This window comes from Sparus aurata, chromosome 4 (assembly GCF_900880675.1).
Source record: "Sparus aurata chromosome 4, fSpaAur1.1, whole genome shotgun sequence".
NCBI classification, from domain to species: Eukaryota; Metazoa; Chordata; class Actinopteri; order Spariformes; family Sparidae; genus Sparus; species Sparus aurata.
In genome coordinates this window covers 33,864,910-33,883,062 of record NC_044190.1, presented here as the reverse complement: position 1 = coordinate 33,883,062, position 18,153 = coordinate 33,864,910, and the positions used below count along the sequence as shown (strand labels likewise).

General features: G+C 40.9%; 1 protein-coding gene across 1 annotated transcript; it reads left to right on the top strand.

Moving 5' to 3' along the window:
* Positions 1–1,101: 1,101 nt before the first annotated feature.
* On the top strand, positions 1,102–14,632 carry ube2q1 (ubiquitin-conjugating enzyme E2Q family member 1). The gene is made up of 13 exons (XM_030414465.1): positions 1,102–1,839; positions 2,232–2,336; positions 3,989–4,111; positions 4,466–4,519; positions 4,958–5,098; positions 5,709–5,793; positions 6,437–6,497; positions 6,586–6,676; positions 6,773–6,831; positions 6,970–7,018; positions 7,144–7,239; positions 9,639–9,705; positions 11,299–14,632. Exons 1-13 carry the CDS (start codon positions 1,681–1,683, stop codon positions 11,328–11,330), a joined length of 1,122 nt encoding a protein of 373 aa, XP_030270325.1. The 5' UTR covers positions 1,102–1,680; the 3' UTR covers positions 11,331–14,632.
* The last annotated feature ends 3,521 nt before the right edge of the window (positions 14,633–18,153 follow it).

The window sequence follows — 18,153 nt, the reverse complement described above, 5'->3', positions numbered from 1 at the left end:
ACAGACATCATTTTGATATACGAGTCCAATGTTGATGATTTTCTAACAGGGAAAAATTCAGAGAGCATGTGAAGAGGATAATATATGAGCAGAGGAGATGTCCCTTTAGGGCCTCGGTACTGAGCAGCAATCAAAACACATAGCTCGATATTTTATTGTTTGATATAATCACAATCCCTGCTCATGAAGGTAATTAATTATACCCTCACCTTGGTAGTGTCGACTTTGATTGGTAATTGAATTGTATTAATAAACAAAGAGACATTGCTTGTTATACTCTCATAAATCAGATGGCGGGGCTCACACAAGTAGAGATGAATTAAACTGCATATTCACATCTGCAAATCATTCAGAGCAATACTTGTGTGCAATACTGCACATATCCTTGGACATTATCCTGATTGTCCATATTTGTTCATATAACGACATTTGACCTCCTCACATACTTTCACACTTTTTTCTTTTAAATCACCTTTTTTGTTGTCGTCACTTACTAAAAACTTGACACAGACACATTTCTTGTAACCAGTTTGTTAAGACTCTCAGGTAAATACACACCAATTACAATTCATAAGCTGATTAAAATCAATATGAATTGTGTAGTTTCAATAATGTCGAAGCGGACGAACGAGCCCAGCTGAAAATAACACAGCAAGCTGATAAGAATGGTGTGTATTGATGCACACGTATGTCCATGAACACCACGGCATGATAATGTACATATTGCTGAACACTAATGCTGAGTCATGAAACCAATTTTTGAGTGACACTGCATCCAAAAAAATCATATAAATAAAAAATAATTTTCAGCCATCTTTGTGGCACCATTGCAGCATGTTTCAGTGGAAAAAGGGACAATCCATACACAAGTTTTGTGCACCAGTTTAACTCTGTGGTGGCCTCTGTGTTGTGTGAAGCAGAAAATTAATTCTCTTATCATTTTTTTTTTTTTTTTTAAGAAAATGAAATAAATTATTTGCCCCACATATTCTTTATTTTTTTTGGGACTGAATAATAATAATAATAAAAAAAAATTAAAAAAAATACTGCTGTAAACTTGCTTTATTTTCTCGCCTGAAATAAATTGAGTACGCGCTGAATGCTGGGATTCTGCGGGAACGGAGAGATTGCAGTACGCCATCTTTAAACCCCACAAGAGGCCAGCTACAGTTGTACACCGGGATGAAAAACACTGCTCCTTCCGCGGGATTTAAGTTCAGATCGCGGGGCTGGCATGATTGTTCTCCGGTGAAATAACCTCTGAGGACCTGTCCGATGGGACTGTGAGGAGACGGTAACGGGACACCGCGCAGAGCCTTAAACTGTCGTAATCGTAGGCAGACAACAACAATAGACGGAAAGACAACAACAACGGACTAGCTCGCTAACTCGCTAGCTAGCATCTTTGCCAAAGCGCTGCGCTGTTTTCAAATGCTAACCGAAGCTAGCTAACGTTAGCTACTAACTACATCAGCAAATCTGTCCGGTTGCGCTGGAATTTGACCGGACGCTGTTTATAGCTGGTACTCGGTGCCCAGCTACATCTGCCGGGGCAGTCCGTCACATCTCTGCTGCTCTTTCATCCATTTTGAACTGAATTCGTGTTGTGGCTTTAGCTAGCTAAAGGCTAAGTCCCGACTTCTCCCCCTCCCCAGCGGCCCAGCCGGAGATGCGTGGAAGATGTCGGTGTCGGGGCTGAAGGCCGAACTGAAGTTTTTGGAGTCCATTTTTGATCCAAACCACGAACGCTTCAGGATCATTGACTGGAAGCCTGACGAGCTGAGCTGCCAGTTTAATGTGACTGGAGAAAAGCTGTTAATAATCCACTGTAACATAACGGTAAGGGGACAGAAACACAAGTGCCGGGATTTATACACTTCCCTTGTTGGTAGGTTAGCGAGCTAAAGTTAGCTGGGTAACCTGCTAGCCAGGTAGCAGGCTACCTCCACAACTGTCCAATCTGACGCTATGCGGGACAGGTTTTTTGCGTAGTTTCATAAGCCAGTGTCAGTGGGAGCTTAACAGGCTCGGTGGGGGTTTGTTGTTCTGGCGATCCAACATTAAAACTGCGCTGATATGCTACCCTAGCTGTGGGCTAACGCTGCACTGTGAATGCTAATGTTGTCAAACCCAGATTTAACGTTATTCGCTTACTCTGTTTAACGCTGCCACACGCATGTAAATAGGTCAGATGTGTTGATGTAACTGTCTCGTTTTTTTGTCACCTTCAGGAATCTTATCCATCTACGCCGCCGATATGGTTTGTGGACTCTGACGACCCGAGCTTGGCGCAAGTTTTGGAGAGGTTGGAAGATGTGAGAAAAGGCAGCACCCTGGTGGGTATCATTAACTGTGTTGTTTCACTGTGTCACCGAGGAGATCGTGTCGATTTGGACGTACTTTGTGATAATCTGCTCTCGATTAATTATTCACTGCGATGGTGAGCCTTTAAAAAACCTCTTGTCATCGGAGGTACTGCCCTCGACGTTCACACCAGGGTTTTGTGGTGGTGTGAATGATCACGACAAGACAGAGATTATCTTGTGATGCAGCAATCAAGTCAGCAAAAAAAAATGACTGAGGAGATCATTTTACTGCCCGGCTGTGTTGGAACAGAGCTGGGCTGCAGCAGCTAGGCTTTCACAATGTGTTTTTAGAACTATGACTGATTGATAAGACTTCACTTTATTTGACTTGAGTAACATTCTTGGGGTATTGACCAGGGCGCCTCTCAGCAGGAGAGCTTTCTTTGCATCATTGTGAGGCCTGCTGTGTTGAGCCTCATCAGCTGGATGCAGATAATGTCCCTTCATTTTGGACTTTGATATATTTTGCCAGCTGCTATTTAGGTGTGTTAGGCACTATGTTCAGTCAGGAATTGATTTTATAATGATATTATAGATAATATTTGACTAAATGTTTTTTTTTTTTCATCATTCTGGTAGGATTTGCTCTATGTTGAAGTAGTTCAGCAGAGTGTTTTGCCATTTTAGTGTTAAATGAGCTTTTAAGTGTCTTATCAGCCTTTAAGCGTAAACAAGCAGCTTGCATGTGCTGCCTGAGAGAGTGTGACTTTGCATGCTGGGAGTCGGATGAATGTTTGTAACTGGCACGTACAGACACGCAGGTTTTCAGAAGACCAAATGGTCATGTCACTAGCTTATTGGGATGACCTTTGGGGGCCAAACGTCCGTGACTGGCAGATTCTTATGTAAAACTACGTGCGGTGTGACACCCTGGGCTTAGTTAGCCTACTTATTCATGCAGCTCTGTTTGTAGGACACTCAAAAAAAATGCTTTTTATAGAGGTGCTGTCAGCTTTTTTGGACAGAAGACTTTTTCTTGTGTGCACCATGACTTTGGCTACACTCAGTTAGAGAATACAACGTTGTCGTTGTGAGTTGTTCAGGGGCAAACCATGAGCTTCTGTGGATAGATAAGATCTCTGTCTTTTCTTGCTGTTACGCAGATGTTTATGCAGTACCCTATATCAGAATTGCACCAAATTTGAGAATGCATAACACACTAGCTGATAGCATCTTAATGACTGTCGCCCAACTGCTCTTGTGTGAGTGCACGCAATGTCAGTGCTTCTGCCTTTCATTTGCAGTGCTTCTTCAATATGTGTTTTATGTTTAAATCTGCACTTTGTAGTCGTATGTGAGTAACTGGCCTTGATATTGTTGCTAGGTACACTAATATTTTACATTATTCCACAGTTGGTTTGAATGCACTGCAACACAGTGTAATGCAATCATTCCTTATCTTTTGTCATATACACTCATGAATTGCTACTTATGCATTCAGATATGTGTATTAAATCACATTTAAACCGACTCGCATTTTATTCACACTATAATCTGTGATTGTTGATGCTTGTGATGGCGTTTCTGCGAAGTCGCATCGGCCGTGTAGCTGCACTTGCAGTAATAAATGGTTGATCTAACTCTGTATCCTCTTTTTTTATTTGTGGTTTGTTTTTCCCTAGCTTTTGCAGCAGTTGAAGAAACTCATTTGTGATCTTTGTCGGCTGTATAACCTTCCCCAACATCCAGATGTGGAGATGCTGGACCAGCCCCTCCCTGCAGGTCCTGTGGGACAAGACCGAAAGGCAAGGCTGTCTACTTAGCTCCTGTCAAACACCTCCCCAGGGCATGGAATAGTGCCGCCTGCTCATAACCTGTATTTGATTACTTTAAGGAATCCTATTTAAATTTGTATATCTAATAGCCACTTAAAAACTACTTATTCTCAATAATGAAATAGCAGCTTACATAACAGAGGGCCTTGGTGATTTGTTTGAACTTGTTCTCTAAGCTGATCAATAGGCTCCCTCTGTGGTCAGGATCAGTAAAAGGTGTTAGAATTTTATGTAAAATAAAAAGAGCTTAGTGAGTCTCTTTCGAACCACTTTATGCATCTTGACTTAATGCCTTGTTTGTGGTGTGTGTGTGTGTGTGTGTAGCATGGGACGGAGGAGGTCACATCCGAAGAAGAGGAGGAGGAGGAGATGGGAGAGGTAAGTTATCATCTTTTGGTCTAAACAGCTCATGTGTAGCTCTGTGGAGGTTGTGCTAGATGTTCTGTAATAAAACCCTTGTGTTTTTTTTCTTCCCATCTGGCACCATCTTAGTCACACGTCAGGAATGTTTAGGCTGTTTTTGCATTCTTGTATGACGTAGAAGGTGAAGTGGGAAAGCATAGACATTTAATTAAGATGCCAATAACTCACACGATTATTGTCTTTAGAATATGAGTTGATTTAAGATCACCTACACCCCGGATCATGACTGTGTTAATGTTTTCTTTGTCACACCGTTATTGTCCTTAACAAGGACGCGTCATCACGTCTTTTGACCCCACACTGGCTTTTGTTCTTGAACTGTTTTTTTATGTTGCATGTACTGCTGGACAATCTGAAGAAAATATTTTTAAACTCTCAAATCTGAACCAACAGGACATAGAGGATCTGGACCACTATGAGATGAAAGAGGAGGAGCCTGTGGATGGGAAGAAATCCGAGGATGACGGTATTGAGAAGGAAAATCTGGCCATCCTAGAGAAGATCCGAAAGAACCAGAGGCAGGACCACTTAAATGTAAGTCAGATTCAGATACAGGTCTTTTTTGAAGAGGTGATGGGCGATAACATATTTTATCTGGGACCTAACTCAACACCTTTTTGTATTTGATGTTAAAGCCTAAATATTAATGGACATATTATTTTTGTTTACCCATGATAATATGAAAGTCAAAGAAGGCAGTGATGGGACATTTAATACATACAATATGTCTGACAGCGTGGACTATGACCCTTTTTGTCAGCGAGCCCCTGATGTATGAAGATGTAAAAGATAAGTTTAGAAAATACATTTTCAGGTTTCTCTTGGCGTCTGTCGCTCCTGGCAGCATAATTTATCCAAAGATGTGTTTTTCCTCTGTGAAGGGCTCTCAGCCTGCTCATCATCCTGCTCAGTGGCTCAGCTCTGAGGCTGTCTCTGTATCTAAAATGTGTCAAAAATATAATTACTTCCTAACTATGGAATCAGTTTTGTATTTTTTCATACATTTCTTTTTTTGTGTAGTAGAATAAAGCTCTCTCTTTGATGTCGGCCCACCTTAAGCAGAGATGACAGGTTTACCTTCACAGTGAATTGCAAAGCACTGTGTTTGTGGTCTTCATTGTTACAGTTGTTTTGTGTCTTGCAGGGAGCTGTGTCTGGTTCAGTGCAAGCCTCCGACCGTCTGATGAAGGAGCTTAGAGAGATCTATAGGTCTCAGAGTTACAAGACAGGTATGCACAGTGCTCAAAAGGTCGTCTCTGATGCAGAGTGGAGCAAACACTTGCAAATAACTCTTTTGTGAAACTAGGACACAAACTCCCACACACCGTAATCATCAATTGTATCTTCTTGACGTGATGACAGTTGATGAACATCAATCCATACAGTTAACATGACCAGAGATAAATATTTAAGAGGAAGTTACGTTATGCAAAATTCAAAAGGTACATGGTTCTTTGTGACTTTTCCTTATGAGGTCAGCTCCTCCCTCAACTGGGTGTGGTGGCAGAACTGTAGGTTACTACACTCTTTGCTGTTATTTGCACATGTGCATTGCATGCTGTAGTAATGGCTGTAGGCACACTGACATACTTTCCACAGCCACTTAACAAAGAAAAATGATACTCCTGGAAAGTGGCACACAAGACATATCTTTTAAGACATAGACAGGGAAATGGATGTACAAATCCCTCAGTTTTTGAGCAAGGCTTCAAATAATTGCTACTCAATTATCTTGCACTATGAGAGCGGAGGAACCAGTAAAAATACATTTGATGTTTTTCTTTACTGCATCCACCAAGCCTCTGATACTTGCATTGTGAGACACATGAGGACAAACATTTAATCTTTCTCTCCTTTTTTATCTTCTGGCAGGCATCTACTCAGTCGAGCTTGTCAACGACAGCCTGTATGAATGGCACGTCAAACTAAGGACGTAAGTTACTTGGGGGATCTTATGTCTACTTTCTTTATCTCTGAGTTCGCATAAACACAGACTGATTGCATCCTTTAATGACCCACAGGGTGGATCCAGATAGCCCCTTGCACAGTGATTTACAAGTCCTAAAGGAAAAGGAAGGAATGGATTACATTTTACTAAACTTCTCATATAAAGTGAGTAAAATTGACTCTGCATTGATGAAAATGAGACACCAGTTGGGAGTCTTTTGAAGTCGGTCAATTAACCTTTTTTGCTGGTCATCTCTGCAGGATAATTTCCCCTTTGATCCACCGTTTGTTCGGGTGGTTTCGCCTGTGCTTTCTGGAGGGTGAGTTCTTTTAGCTGGCACACTTTATTCCATCCCCATAGAAAATTATCAAGTGTGCTTTTCTTTAGGAGGACAGCTTCTTTGTGTTGTTCTGATACCTGTTTCTCTGACCATTTGTTTTCCCGTCCTTGTGTTCAGTTATGTTCTTGGAGGAGGTGCCCTGTGCATGGAACTTCTCACCAAACAGGTTTGTCAAAGGCATTTAAAAAAAAAAACTTGAATTAAAGCAATACTGTGCTGTATGACTTTGATTTATATTCATATCTGTTTTTAAAAACATACTCCGAGTGACACTGGGTTTCCTGATTGCAGGGCTGGAGCAGTGCCTATTCCATTGAGTCTGTCATCATGCAGATCAATGCCACTTTAGTCAAAGGAAAAGCCAGAGTGCAGTTTGGAGCCAATAAAGTAAGTGAGGAAGCGCTAGATGTTTCATTTCAAGTCAGGAAATGTCCTGTGATAATGCTGAGCTCACTTTTATGAGTCGTGTTGACCACAGTGACACTGCTATGACACAGAGACCTGCTCTTAACGGTGTGTTTGGGGAGAATCTGGCTGTACAGTTAGAGTCGGGTGGGAGGTGCAGTGTGTCATCACTGGGATGGCCACTGTAGAAGCTTTGTCTTTTTGCGCCGCAGTTTGCATTTGGTTTCACTTGTATGCGTTTTTTTTGTTTTTTGTAATGACACCTAATCTGGCCGCAGGCTTTTCTGAGTTTGATATGTGACGCAATGAGGAAACAACATTTATATTTAGTCCCTCTCCGAAGCCTAGTGTCATGGATGCAAATCCCATTTCTCAGTGTTACTAGCTCCGCCCCCCCCCCCCCCCCCCCCCCCCCCCCCGAGCCATTAAATGCTCGGTGAGCATTACATGCAGCCGTTATTAAAATATATTTACATTTTAAATTCTGTATTGTTTCAATGGAAGGGGTATTTTTATCAGCTGACTACAGAGTCCCTCTCACAACCGCTACTAAAATCCTTTATTTTTTGTTATAAATTTGGGAACCTTGGATAAATGGATCATGGCTTGTTCAAGGCAGTTACTGCGTACTGTTATCATTGTAATGAGCATATGAATTTATTTTTATCAAAGGTTGAACCCCTCAGTTTTAATTCAATGCCTAACAACAGAAGTTTGACGTCTGTGCGGTGCTGGAGGGGAAAATATGTGTTTAGGGAGTTTTCAAATTCAGGGAGTTTTTCTAAATTGTACCCATATCATGTAAAGATCAACCCAGTTACCTGGGATAAACCTGCTTGTTTGGTGTCATTTTGAATAAGTCAACACATGTTAGACAACCTGCTGTCACGTAATTAAGAAGCCACTTAAGTACGAAAAGGTGGATATGTAGCTTACTTAAAAAACTTTCATAGAAATGGATTTATACCATGTTTACCCAAGTTGGTGTGTATAGACTGTTTCTTTTTAAACATTAGTAAACCCACTTATAATCTGCATATAATCCCCCTTGTGTATCCTGTTTTGTCATCACAAACATGCCAGAAAAATAATGAACAGTAAGTCTTTAGTTAGACTCATTGGTTTTTCAGGAGCTGATAACTGAAATCACAGAGACATTATGCTTTTTTCTGATATCGTTGGGAGAGTTGCAGATGTGTAGTTCCAACCAGACAGCTGACGAGGCTCAGACCGCACAGAAGCCACAAACAGCAGTTACTTTTTTATCTTTAACATCTTTCAAACTTGGCGCCATTGATGTGTTCAGGCACTGCTTGACAGAGACAGATGGAAAGATATTAACAAGCCAACGGTTTTTACCTCAACACACTGCATAGCATCGAAAGTATATTGTGTTCACCCATATGATGTGTCCACATCATAGCCGAGCCACGATAAATACACTCAACTACTGCAGGGTGAATGTTAATCCCAATAATTTACATTCACATTGAACAAAAAAAAAACAGATGTTGGCAAGTGTAAGTGGGTTTCTTTGGCCAGTATGATAGTGGTATTACACCTTGTAAATCTAAAGGGTTAACATTTATCTAGGTGCCAGTGTTCCATGGTAACAAGTCATGGCAACTATTGACTAAAAAGAGGAAAATGACTGATAACTTGTAGTTTGCTAACACTTGTGTGGAGTGGCCAGTAAGGTGGGAACGTTTGCAGAAACCATAGTAACATCTTGGTAACATACAGTACATGTTTTAACCATTGAGGGCATGCACGTCATTTTTGTTGCCTAAGGAAACGATCCTTCTCATAGTAACTTGTTCTTGCTACTGTTGAATTTACCCAGATTTTTCTTTTTCTTGCTGGAGTGAAGGTTGCTGAGCTGTTTTAGCGGTCATGCTAATTAGTTTGAAAATGGTCTTTAGTCACAAGTCATGGCAAATGAGTCCGACCTAACCGCTGTGAAATAGACAGCATTATGCAATGGATGAATTTAAATGTCTGTGATCAAATTAATAGCCAATCTTCAGACAAAGTCCATTTTTATAAAACCCACTCCATTTGAAACTCAAAATGCACGTGTATCATATATTTGTACAAACGCTTGGGTAATTTGGTGGTTAAGCAGTCGTGTGGAGAACTAAAGGTCTGCTGTGAATGGTAATGACCAGGTGTGTGTGAAAGCAGTCTGCTACGAATCGTCAAACAAGGGCAGAATGTGTGTTCATTATCGTGCACCACACACTGGCTTCTGTTCTTAAAATAAGAGATGTATAGATGAGCTTTTTTTTTCGGATAGAAAAAGCTGTCATTGCCGTTTCTTGTTCTGTACAGTCATCATAAACGCGCTAAGGTTGACTTCATTTTCATTCTTTTTAATGCAGAACCAGTACAATCTCGCCAGAGCACAGCAGTCCTACAAATCCCTGGTTCAGATCCATGAAAAGAACGGTGAGTGTTTTTTGTCTCCGGTTTCATACGGAGGGCATTACTGACCTTGTTTACTGAAACCAAATCCCTCCCATGCATCAAAGCTGAGCAAAATTAGTGCTTGTGCTCTTGTGTATGGACTCAACATGGACAAGATTCCATTCTTACAGTCCATTTGTGACTGGTATAGTGGTTCTAAGGCTTCATACTATGAGGATATAGGTACACCATACTTGTGATTAAACACCACTAATCACACGTTAAAGTCTGTTACTGACACTATCATATTTCACATTTACCATTCTTTACACTTGGGTCAATAAGAGCTTTTACCTTAACAGGAGCCCACTGTTCGTTTTCGATGTCCTATTTGAGCCTAGTGTTGAGCAAGTGTGTGTTAGAGTATACGAATACAGAGGTGTGAAAATGTCTATTTATTCTCCTTGTTGAGTAATGTTTGTGTACATGACTCCAGATGAACAGATTTGATTAAAAAAAAAAGATAAACAAAAGTAAACAAACTCCACCGTTCAGACCTCTTGACTGAGGCTAAAAACTGCTGTTTTCAGGAGATAGTAACATGAAGAAAGCAGTTTTGAAGCAAGACAAATTATCAATCTAAATTAGTCCGTCTGTGTTTTTTAAACTAAACTTTTTTAAAACTAAACAGGAAATATCTTTGTAATCTGAACTAAACTGCATAGCGGGAGAGAAGTTTAACAACTGGTATTATTTATTGCTGGTTTTATTTAAATGCATCATTATAAATTCATAGTAAATTACTTAATAATAGCAAAATCCTTTTAAGTATACCACTCGGCATCTATGTCGGCAACGCCCGGAGGCAGTTATCTCAGGTCTAACAAGACCAGGCCCCTGTCTAAATGAATTGGGAGAGAGCCGGGACATAAAATGTATGGACATGTAAGGAATCGAGAGTTTAATCTGATTAAAACCACTTATGCCTCATATTGTTATGCCAAAACAAACTAAATAAACCAAACTAAATCATGACTGAATTAACAGAATAAACTAACTGACCTTAAGGGACAATACATTTTATGCTATTTATTCTATACAACCAGCATCTCTAGTGTTACAGACTTTTCAAAATTGATAATAGAAACAGAAAGATCAGAGTCAACATTCACATTTGAAAGTTTACTTTATTTGAGCAACAGCACTGGTAAGTCAGCGGCTCAGCGTTGGACATTAATGCAGGTTTTTGTTGTTGTCCTTGACCTCTGTGCAAACACCTCGCTGCATTTTAAAAACCAGAACTGCAGGTAAAAATATGTAAATTACTTTTACTCTGTCAGGCCACATTGAGCTTTATTCCTTTGTAGCAAAATACAGAAGTTGAGAGCCAAAAGCCTGGCTGAAGCTTTTTTTTATATACAATTCTGAATCATATGAGCCCTTGGGTCTTACCACCGAACACTTTACTGGTGCTTTGGCACTAATTAGACCTGTTTCTAAGGTACAAGCCAGTGAGGCAGACAACAGTGCACATGCAAAATCATCTTATGTAATCCTGGTTTTATGGTGACTATTGATTGTTTATGTCCGTCTTTCTAAACGTGTGTTGTTGTTGTTGTTGTTTTTTTTCTTCAGGCTGGTACACACCCCCAAAGGAGGATGGCTAAAACAGACTCCTGCCTTTCCTGCACTGGGACCACATGTCTTCGATTTCTTTTTCTTTCTTTTCATTCCCCTTGCGACCAATATATATATATATTTTTTTTTTTGTCCTGCAAACCATTCTGTTCTCTACATGAGAGTTTGAACTCCAAACCAAATTCCTCATTCAGCGACCACCCCGATACTAGCACACAACACAGACACACACGCCCCTACCTGAAACCTACATCCAAGCTCATGTGCTACTCGCAAGGGTGTCTTCTCCTCAAATATTTATCTCTCTGTACATCTGTTGTCTTTTACAAGCTCATTTTTTTTATTTTTTTTTTTCATCGCGACATTCATCCCGTACTCCAGGAAAACGATGGACTAAATATGGCGTAAAGTCACCCTTTGGTTTCGGCGTTGAGCATGCCAAGGTTACTTGCTGGCTGTAAGTTGAAAGGTGTGGCATGGCTTTTATCCGGCTGTCTGACGCTCCGGGCGCCGGACACTGCCTCTCTGGCCACAGACTGGATCTGAGAATGGCATGCGACATGCCCTGATGTGATGCAGTGGTGGCTGGGAAGGACATTTAAATTGCTGGTGGTGGGAAGACCTGATGCCTCTTCTCTCCATGGACGGCCTCTGTAATATTGTGCTCATGTATTATCTTTGTAATGCCAAGATCCCTCCTCTGGAGTAACATGCTTCTGAGGCTCGCTTGCTTTCAAACCTCTTTATCTTTTAAAGCTTGAAGCCCTGAGGTGGGGGAGGAAGATAAAGAGACTTTTGCAGCCTGGAGTGGGACAGCCCATAATGAAGAGCAGCATCCCGCTGATGCTTCAAAGTTTGGAGACCACTGTCATCATCATCACAACCAGCAACTGGACAACTCCCTGCAGGAGAGGTTTGGTGTGTGGCTAGGCTGGCAACACAAGAAACATGACCAGGCAAAGCAGGGGCGTGTTTGGATTTGATCACACTGTAATGTAGTTGATTTTAACTCCACGTGTAAACATGTAAATTTGTATTTCTGCAAAAGGATTTAATTGTTTATAATGTAACCTTGTCTGGGTCTTCGGCTGGGCAGAGACTGTATTACTATATACCCTTGACTATTAACAGCAGGGGCACTGCAAGACCCATTTAGAATAAGAAAAAGTTGCTTCATGGATACTCTTGCAGAAGGAAACAAAAGTACGCCATGTTCTTATGTAAGCTTAATGACTACTGCGGTTTTGTTGTTTGTTTTTATATTGATTTGTAATCCTCATGTTATTGGCGACATTGTCCGTACCATTCCCCTTTATTTGATGGCACCTCTTAACTTCAATGGCCGTAACAATAATGGCACAGACACAGCTGTTTTCTGGCATTCCAGAGGTTTGGCTTTTCATATCTAATCACTCAAACCGGATGAACCTCAGTAAGGCTATGCAGTGAAGACACAGTCTCGTGGAGTTTTGTTGTACTGAAGAAAAATTAGTCTTAACAGCTTAACCGTGTAGTCACCTGCTTAGTTCTTGTAGCTGGTTCACATCCTGAGCACTTTGCCAATCCTGCAGTCCTAACAGTCTGAGGAAGAAGAGAAAAAAAAAAAGTGACCTTTACCTTCGGACTTTTCCTTGACCTCATGGCTGGGTGTAAAACTGCAGCCAGAGTTTTCAAAATTCACAGCAATAGTCTCGACGATATACCTTCTGGCTTCACACCTGGGAAGATCGACTGGAGTCTGTTCCGTTTCCAGAATCTCTGTGTAGGTTTGATAAATATTTGCTCCCATTTGCCACAAGGAAAGGACCCAGCTCTTCCCATTACCACCTCTCTGGTTACTATTCATAACCACTCTCAGCACTGCTGTACCCCTCAGCGTGCCGGGTCTTTGATGTAATGTGAATAATATGCAGAAAACTGTGTGGAGCATTCCAATTAATGCAGTTACACGTTTGTTGTGGGTGTTCTATTGTGTGGTTACTTGCATTGTTTTAAGTATATTGTCCTGAAAAACCAGCATAGAAAGCTTAGTTATGCTAATTCATACAGTCATTCCTCATGTTTTTTGAGTTTTAAAATTTTTTTCTCAGTGATATTAACCTCAGTCACACCAGTATCTTCAAAAACAGGCAGAGATGGGTATAAAGTTACACTTCTTCACATTCAGCACGCGTCTGGCATTTGTTTAGACTCGCAGGATGTGTACAACAAGTGTCATCCTCCTCTTCTCGTTTCACCACAAGCAAAATCTCATCGTGGCTATGAGTCATCGGCATGGTTGTAAGTTTGTGCCGCCATCGCTAACGTACTAATCACTTCATTCTGGTCACATCGCCCACCCCTGCATTCTCTGGAGAAGCAAACTCAGGAATACATACCACACACTCGAATTTGCAAAGGATTGCTTCAGAATATCGTCACGAAAAACCCAATGTCGAATGTGTCAGTGTAATTTTTTTGGGGGCCATTTAAAGATGTTTTACCAGTTTAGGCATCTCAGCGTGTTTTGCCGTTGCACACACACATAGAATTTCGGAATGCCATTGAGGTTGATTAAATAATTAATAGGCAAGTTTTTTTGGAATGACCGGATCTGTGGGATTCGCTCCCACCCTCACATTATCCTGCGCTTGATGAGGGGTTCAGAAACATGTCAACCCTGTCTCTTTGATATTGCTGTATTTTGCATGTCAATATATCAATGGGTGTTTTTTTTTTCCCCCCCCCAAGCTACTGACGGCAAAGAGTGGTTGGGAATGGTGGTTTAAAAAAAAAGATTAGATGTATCCATTCTTTCATCAATTATTTACTTAACTTCCTACGTCAGTGCACAGGATAATTTCTCCCTGTGTGCTGCTTATCGAACCAGGTCAGGTAATATATGACACACGTGGACTTGCAAGACATCCTACCTGCTTGGATTACCTTTTTAAAGATGCCAGGACTCCCAACAAAAGTAGCAGTTCAGATTGGTGTGCCATCAGAACAATTGTAAGCTCACAACTTGAACCTGACCCTTTGGAGTAATGGTGTACCCAAGTCTGTTGTGCACTGAATAACAGCTTCTCTTACACCAAACTCATCGTCGTCTGACTAACAAAAACAACCTTCTCTGCTTTGGTGAGCGAAATTTTTGGGTCTGAGGTCTGAATTAGCCTGATTCTGGGTTCTTTACCTTGCTTCATTAACTGCAGTGGCCGGGTTATAAAGTTATGCACTGTTAGCATGCTTTGGTTTGGTTTCATTTTTTTCCATTGCAAGGGTGATTTTGACCATGTAAAATAATTTGTAAACTTGCATCAAGTTTATGAATAAAGAATTTTATGAAATATCTCCTCTTTCTGTTCTAGTGCACAATGTTCATCAGTAGCGAATACTAAAATATTACTTTTCCTGAATGAGTAATCTATCCAAATCTCTCTGAAATTTAATTAAAATGTGTCACTCTTAAATATTAACAGTTAAAAGTATTGAATAGCAAGCTGATTTTGGCACCAAAGCTCAAAAGTGGGTCAAAATGTAAATCAAACATACTTAAATTTGACAGAAGCTTTTGTCCGAAGTAACTTTCACTTTTTCCTCCCACATGGAATTAAAATGAGATTCAGTGTCTTTCTCAGGGACGCAATTGCCATGCGGGCAGGAGGTGCCTGGGTTTGAACCATCTACCTGCTATTAATGTAGATATCCTGGCACTGATCATGGCAGGGCTCTCCAGGAAATGTATTTCGTCTGTTTTCCAGTAGATGGTGTTCTCTCCCAGAAGATTGAGTTGTCAGTTTTAATCCAGTGTCGCTGTCAACATCCTGGGGTGCAAATGCCCTCGTTCTATTTGCCCAAGGAACTGCGCTAGTTCACTTGAGGCAGTGTCCCTCTGGTTTGCTTCGTTGATCTGACTTAAAGGATAAAACCTTGTTTCCTTTTTTTTTTCATTTCATTTTTCGCCTGAGCTCACAGTCTGTGAAAAGCGTAACTGTTGACTTGCACTGTTTATATTCAATCCCATGTTGCTCAAATTATGCCAGCTATTGACTTAATCCTTCAAGCCAAAGCATTACAACTCAGACATGATCATTGAAAATGAATTCCCTGATCATGTCGATAAAAGTCAGGTTCAGTTCAGTTGACTCAGAAACAGGTGTATTTTGTTTCAAGTGTGTAGCAACTCAGATCCATGACCACCATCATAAGAGGTATAGACGAGTACAGTTACAGCACAAAAATATTACTCAGTTACAAGTTAACTTTTGGTGTTAAAATAATAACTAAGTATAAAGTATCCTACCCTAACACTACTCAGCGTAATAGTTACTTTTTAACTATTGATGTTTTGTGCATTAATAGAAGGCATTCAAGTTTCTGGTTCATTGGCCCGTTTGTGATCAGATGAACTTGTTGGCTGCAAAAGTGCAGATGACATTTTTAGGTAAAGTTCAAATTGTACTCTGCATTCAGTTATGATTTTAAAAGTAATTAGGAAGTAATAAGATTACATGGTGTAACGCATGCTTAAGTATGAATATAAGTATAGACTCATAGAAGTATAACTACCCAACAAAATCACTTAATTACAGTCATCTGAGTAGCTGTAATCAGTTACTTCAACCCCTGGGAAGTACAATAAATGGTCTCAATGTAGATTGCATAAATCTGTTAAACCAATGACAACAAGACCTAAGTTAGAGCGAGTGCAGTTTGTTCAGAGGGTAGCAGATAGGGTTGACCTGAGGAGTTCAGGGTCTGCGGGTTGCACTGAGTAAAAATCTGTTCTGGAACCAGTTTGTGTTGGTGGGCGGTGATTTATAGCGGCTTCCTGAGGGTAACAGCTGGAACAGGTGGTGAGCTGGGTGAGTGGGGTGAACAGATTTTATCCTCCCTAGTTTTTGTACAAATAGATTTCCTTTTGTCAATGCCCACCACTTACTTAAGGGCTGTTGGCTTTTTCCACTTTCTGTGTGTGTGTGTGTACTTGTACTTGCTACATAGTGAGGACTGTCCAGGTTAACCAACAGTTTGAGGACACTTTTGGAAAGTGGGGACATTTTGGCCAGTCCTTGCAATTTCAAAGGACTGTTCAAAGGATGATAATTTGTGTTGTGATTTAGGTTAGGATTAGGTTTAGCTGTGATGGTTAAGGGTAAATTAAGGGGCAAGGGAATACATTATGTCAATGGGTGTCCTTACAAGCATAGAATAACAACATTTTGTGTGTGTGTGTGTGTGTGTGTGTAATAAGTCACCACTAGATGGTATTGGAGCACTCTTATAGCCCCGGGCTATTTTTTTTTTTTTCAGTCACTGGTGACAGTTAAGAACTTGTGTCTGCTTGTAACATCCGTCAGCAGCTGGTGCTCCATTATTACACTCACCCCTGTTCTTACCATCTCTGTAGTCATGAGCTCATTTCCTTCAAGGTTGTGTAAATGAATAATAAGGTCATTTATTTCCATGAGAGGACTGCTATTGATGGGATACAGTCCGATATGGACAGGCTCATAGTCCCCTATCAGTGTGTTGGAATCAGATATTGTTATGGTGGGTTGGCAAGCACTGTTCTCATGGATGTCAGGTTTGTGATAAATAGCATAATCAATCCCCATCAGTTCTTATGAGAAGCTGGAGGGCCTTGGTAGATAACAGGGTGACCTATCGAGTCTGTGGTCGATCGTGTTGATGCAGCCTGGATAGTTAGAAATCACTCAAAGCAAGAAGCGGAATGTGTTTTTTCATAATGTCGGGAATCTTCAAATCAAAGGGCAGATCGTAGTCAGGGGGAGGACAGCGCAAAGTGAAACTCGGCAGTTCGCCAATGAAAAGTTAATTGCCTATTATTGCAGCTGTTTATATTTTTTGTTTATGTGTGGGCTTAGCCTGTTGGCCTTTTCGACTGGAGAGGAGCAGGCCTCATTATCCAGCTCCAGCCAATCTGTTTGTCCAGCCTGTCGCTCGCCTCAGACACGACGCTGTGAAGAGACTGTCGAGGCCCCGGGCCCAGAGGAGAGAGGCTGTGCATCTCTGTGATTAACTTGCTGGTGCCCACACTGAGACAGCATGAAATAGCTGACTTTTCCTCCTTCACCCTGGGCCAGAGCACAGCACACGGTGGGGCCGCATTCAGAATCAGCATGAGCTGATTGATAGCCTGCGGCGTAACTGCCGCGTCCATCAGAGCCTGACTTTCACTGCTTTGCCTGCCTCACACATTTGAATGTGAACCCCGATTCAGATTGAAGGTATCAGAGAAGATGTGAGGATTATAACCTTTTCCTTTGCTGATTCCCCTCAATCAACACATTTTGCAGATACGTTGAAGGAACTGCTCAACATTTTGGGAAACACAGTGGTTGAATTTTGTGTTGAGTTAGGTGAAAAGACTTAAAGGTGCACTATGTAGTTTTAGGGAACACATTTTAATCAGAAGAGAAAAATCTTCATGGACTGACTGATGACTGAATAAACTGAATAAACAAACTGACCTTAAATTATCATAACATCATTTCATACTGTTTTACACTGTTTATATCTGGAAGACCCTGCAACCTTTCTCACTTTAAACAGTGTTCTGGGAACCTTTTCTCTGAGAACAGCTTGTTTATTCAGTCATGGAAAAAAAATGTGTGTTATTACCTCATTAATACTGAATAGTTTGAATTCCTTCCCTTGCTCTTCTGCTTTGTTAATCTTTTGCCACTTACCTTAACTTAGCATGCAGACTGGAAACAGGGGAAACTGCTCACCTGACACCAGAATTTAAAAAAGCACCTGCCAGCACTTGTGTATTTAATCCGTCCAAAACCGAAAGTGAAAAATGACTTTATTGTCCGGAAGCAGTAACCTTATGGGGTCCTAGCT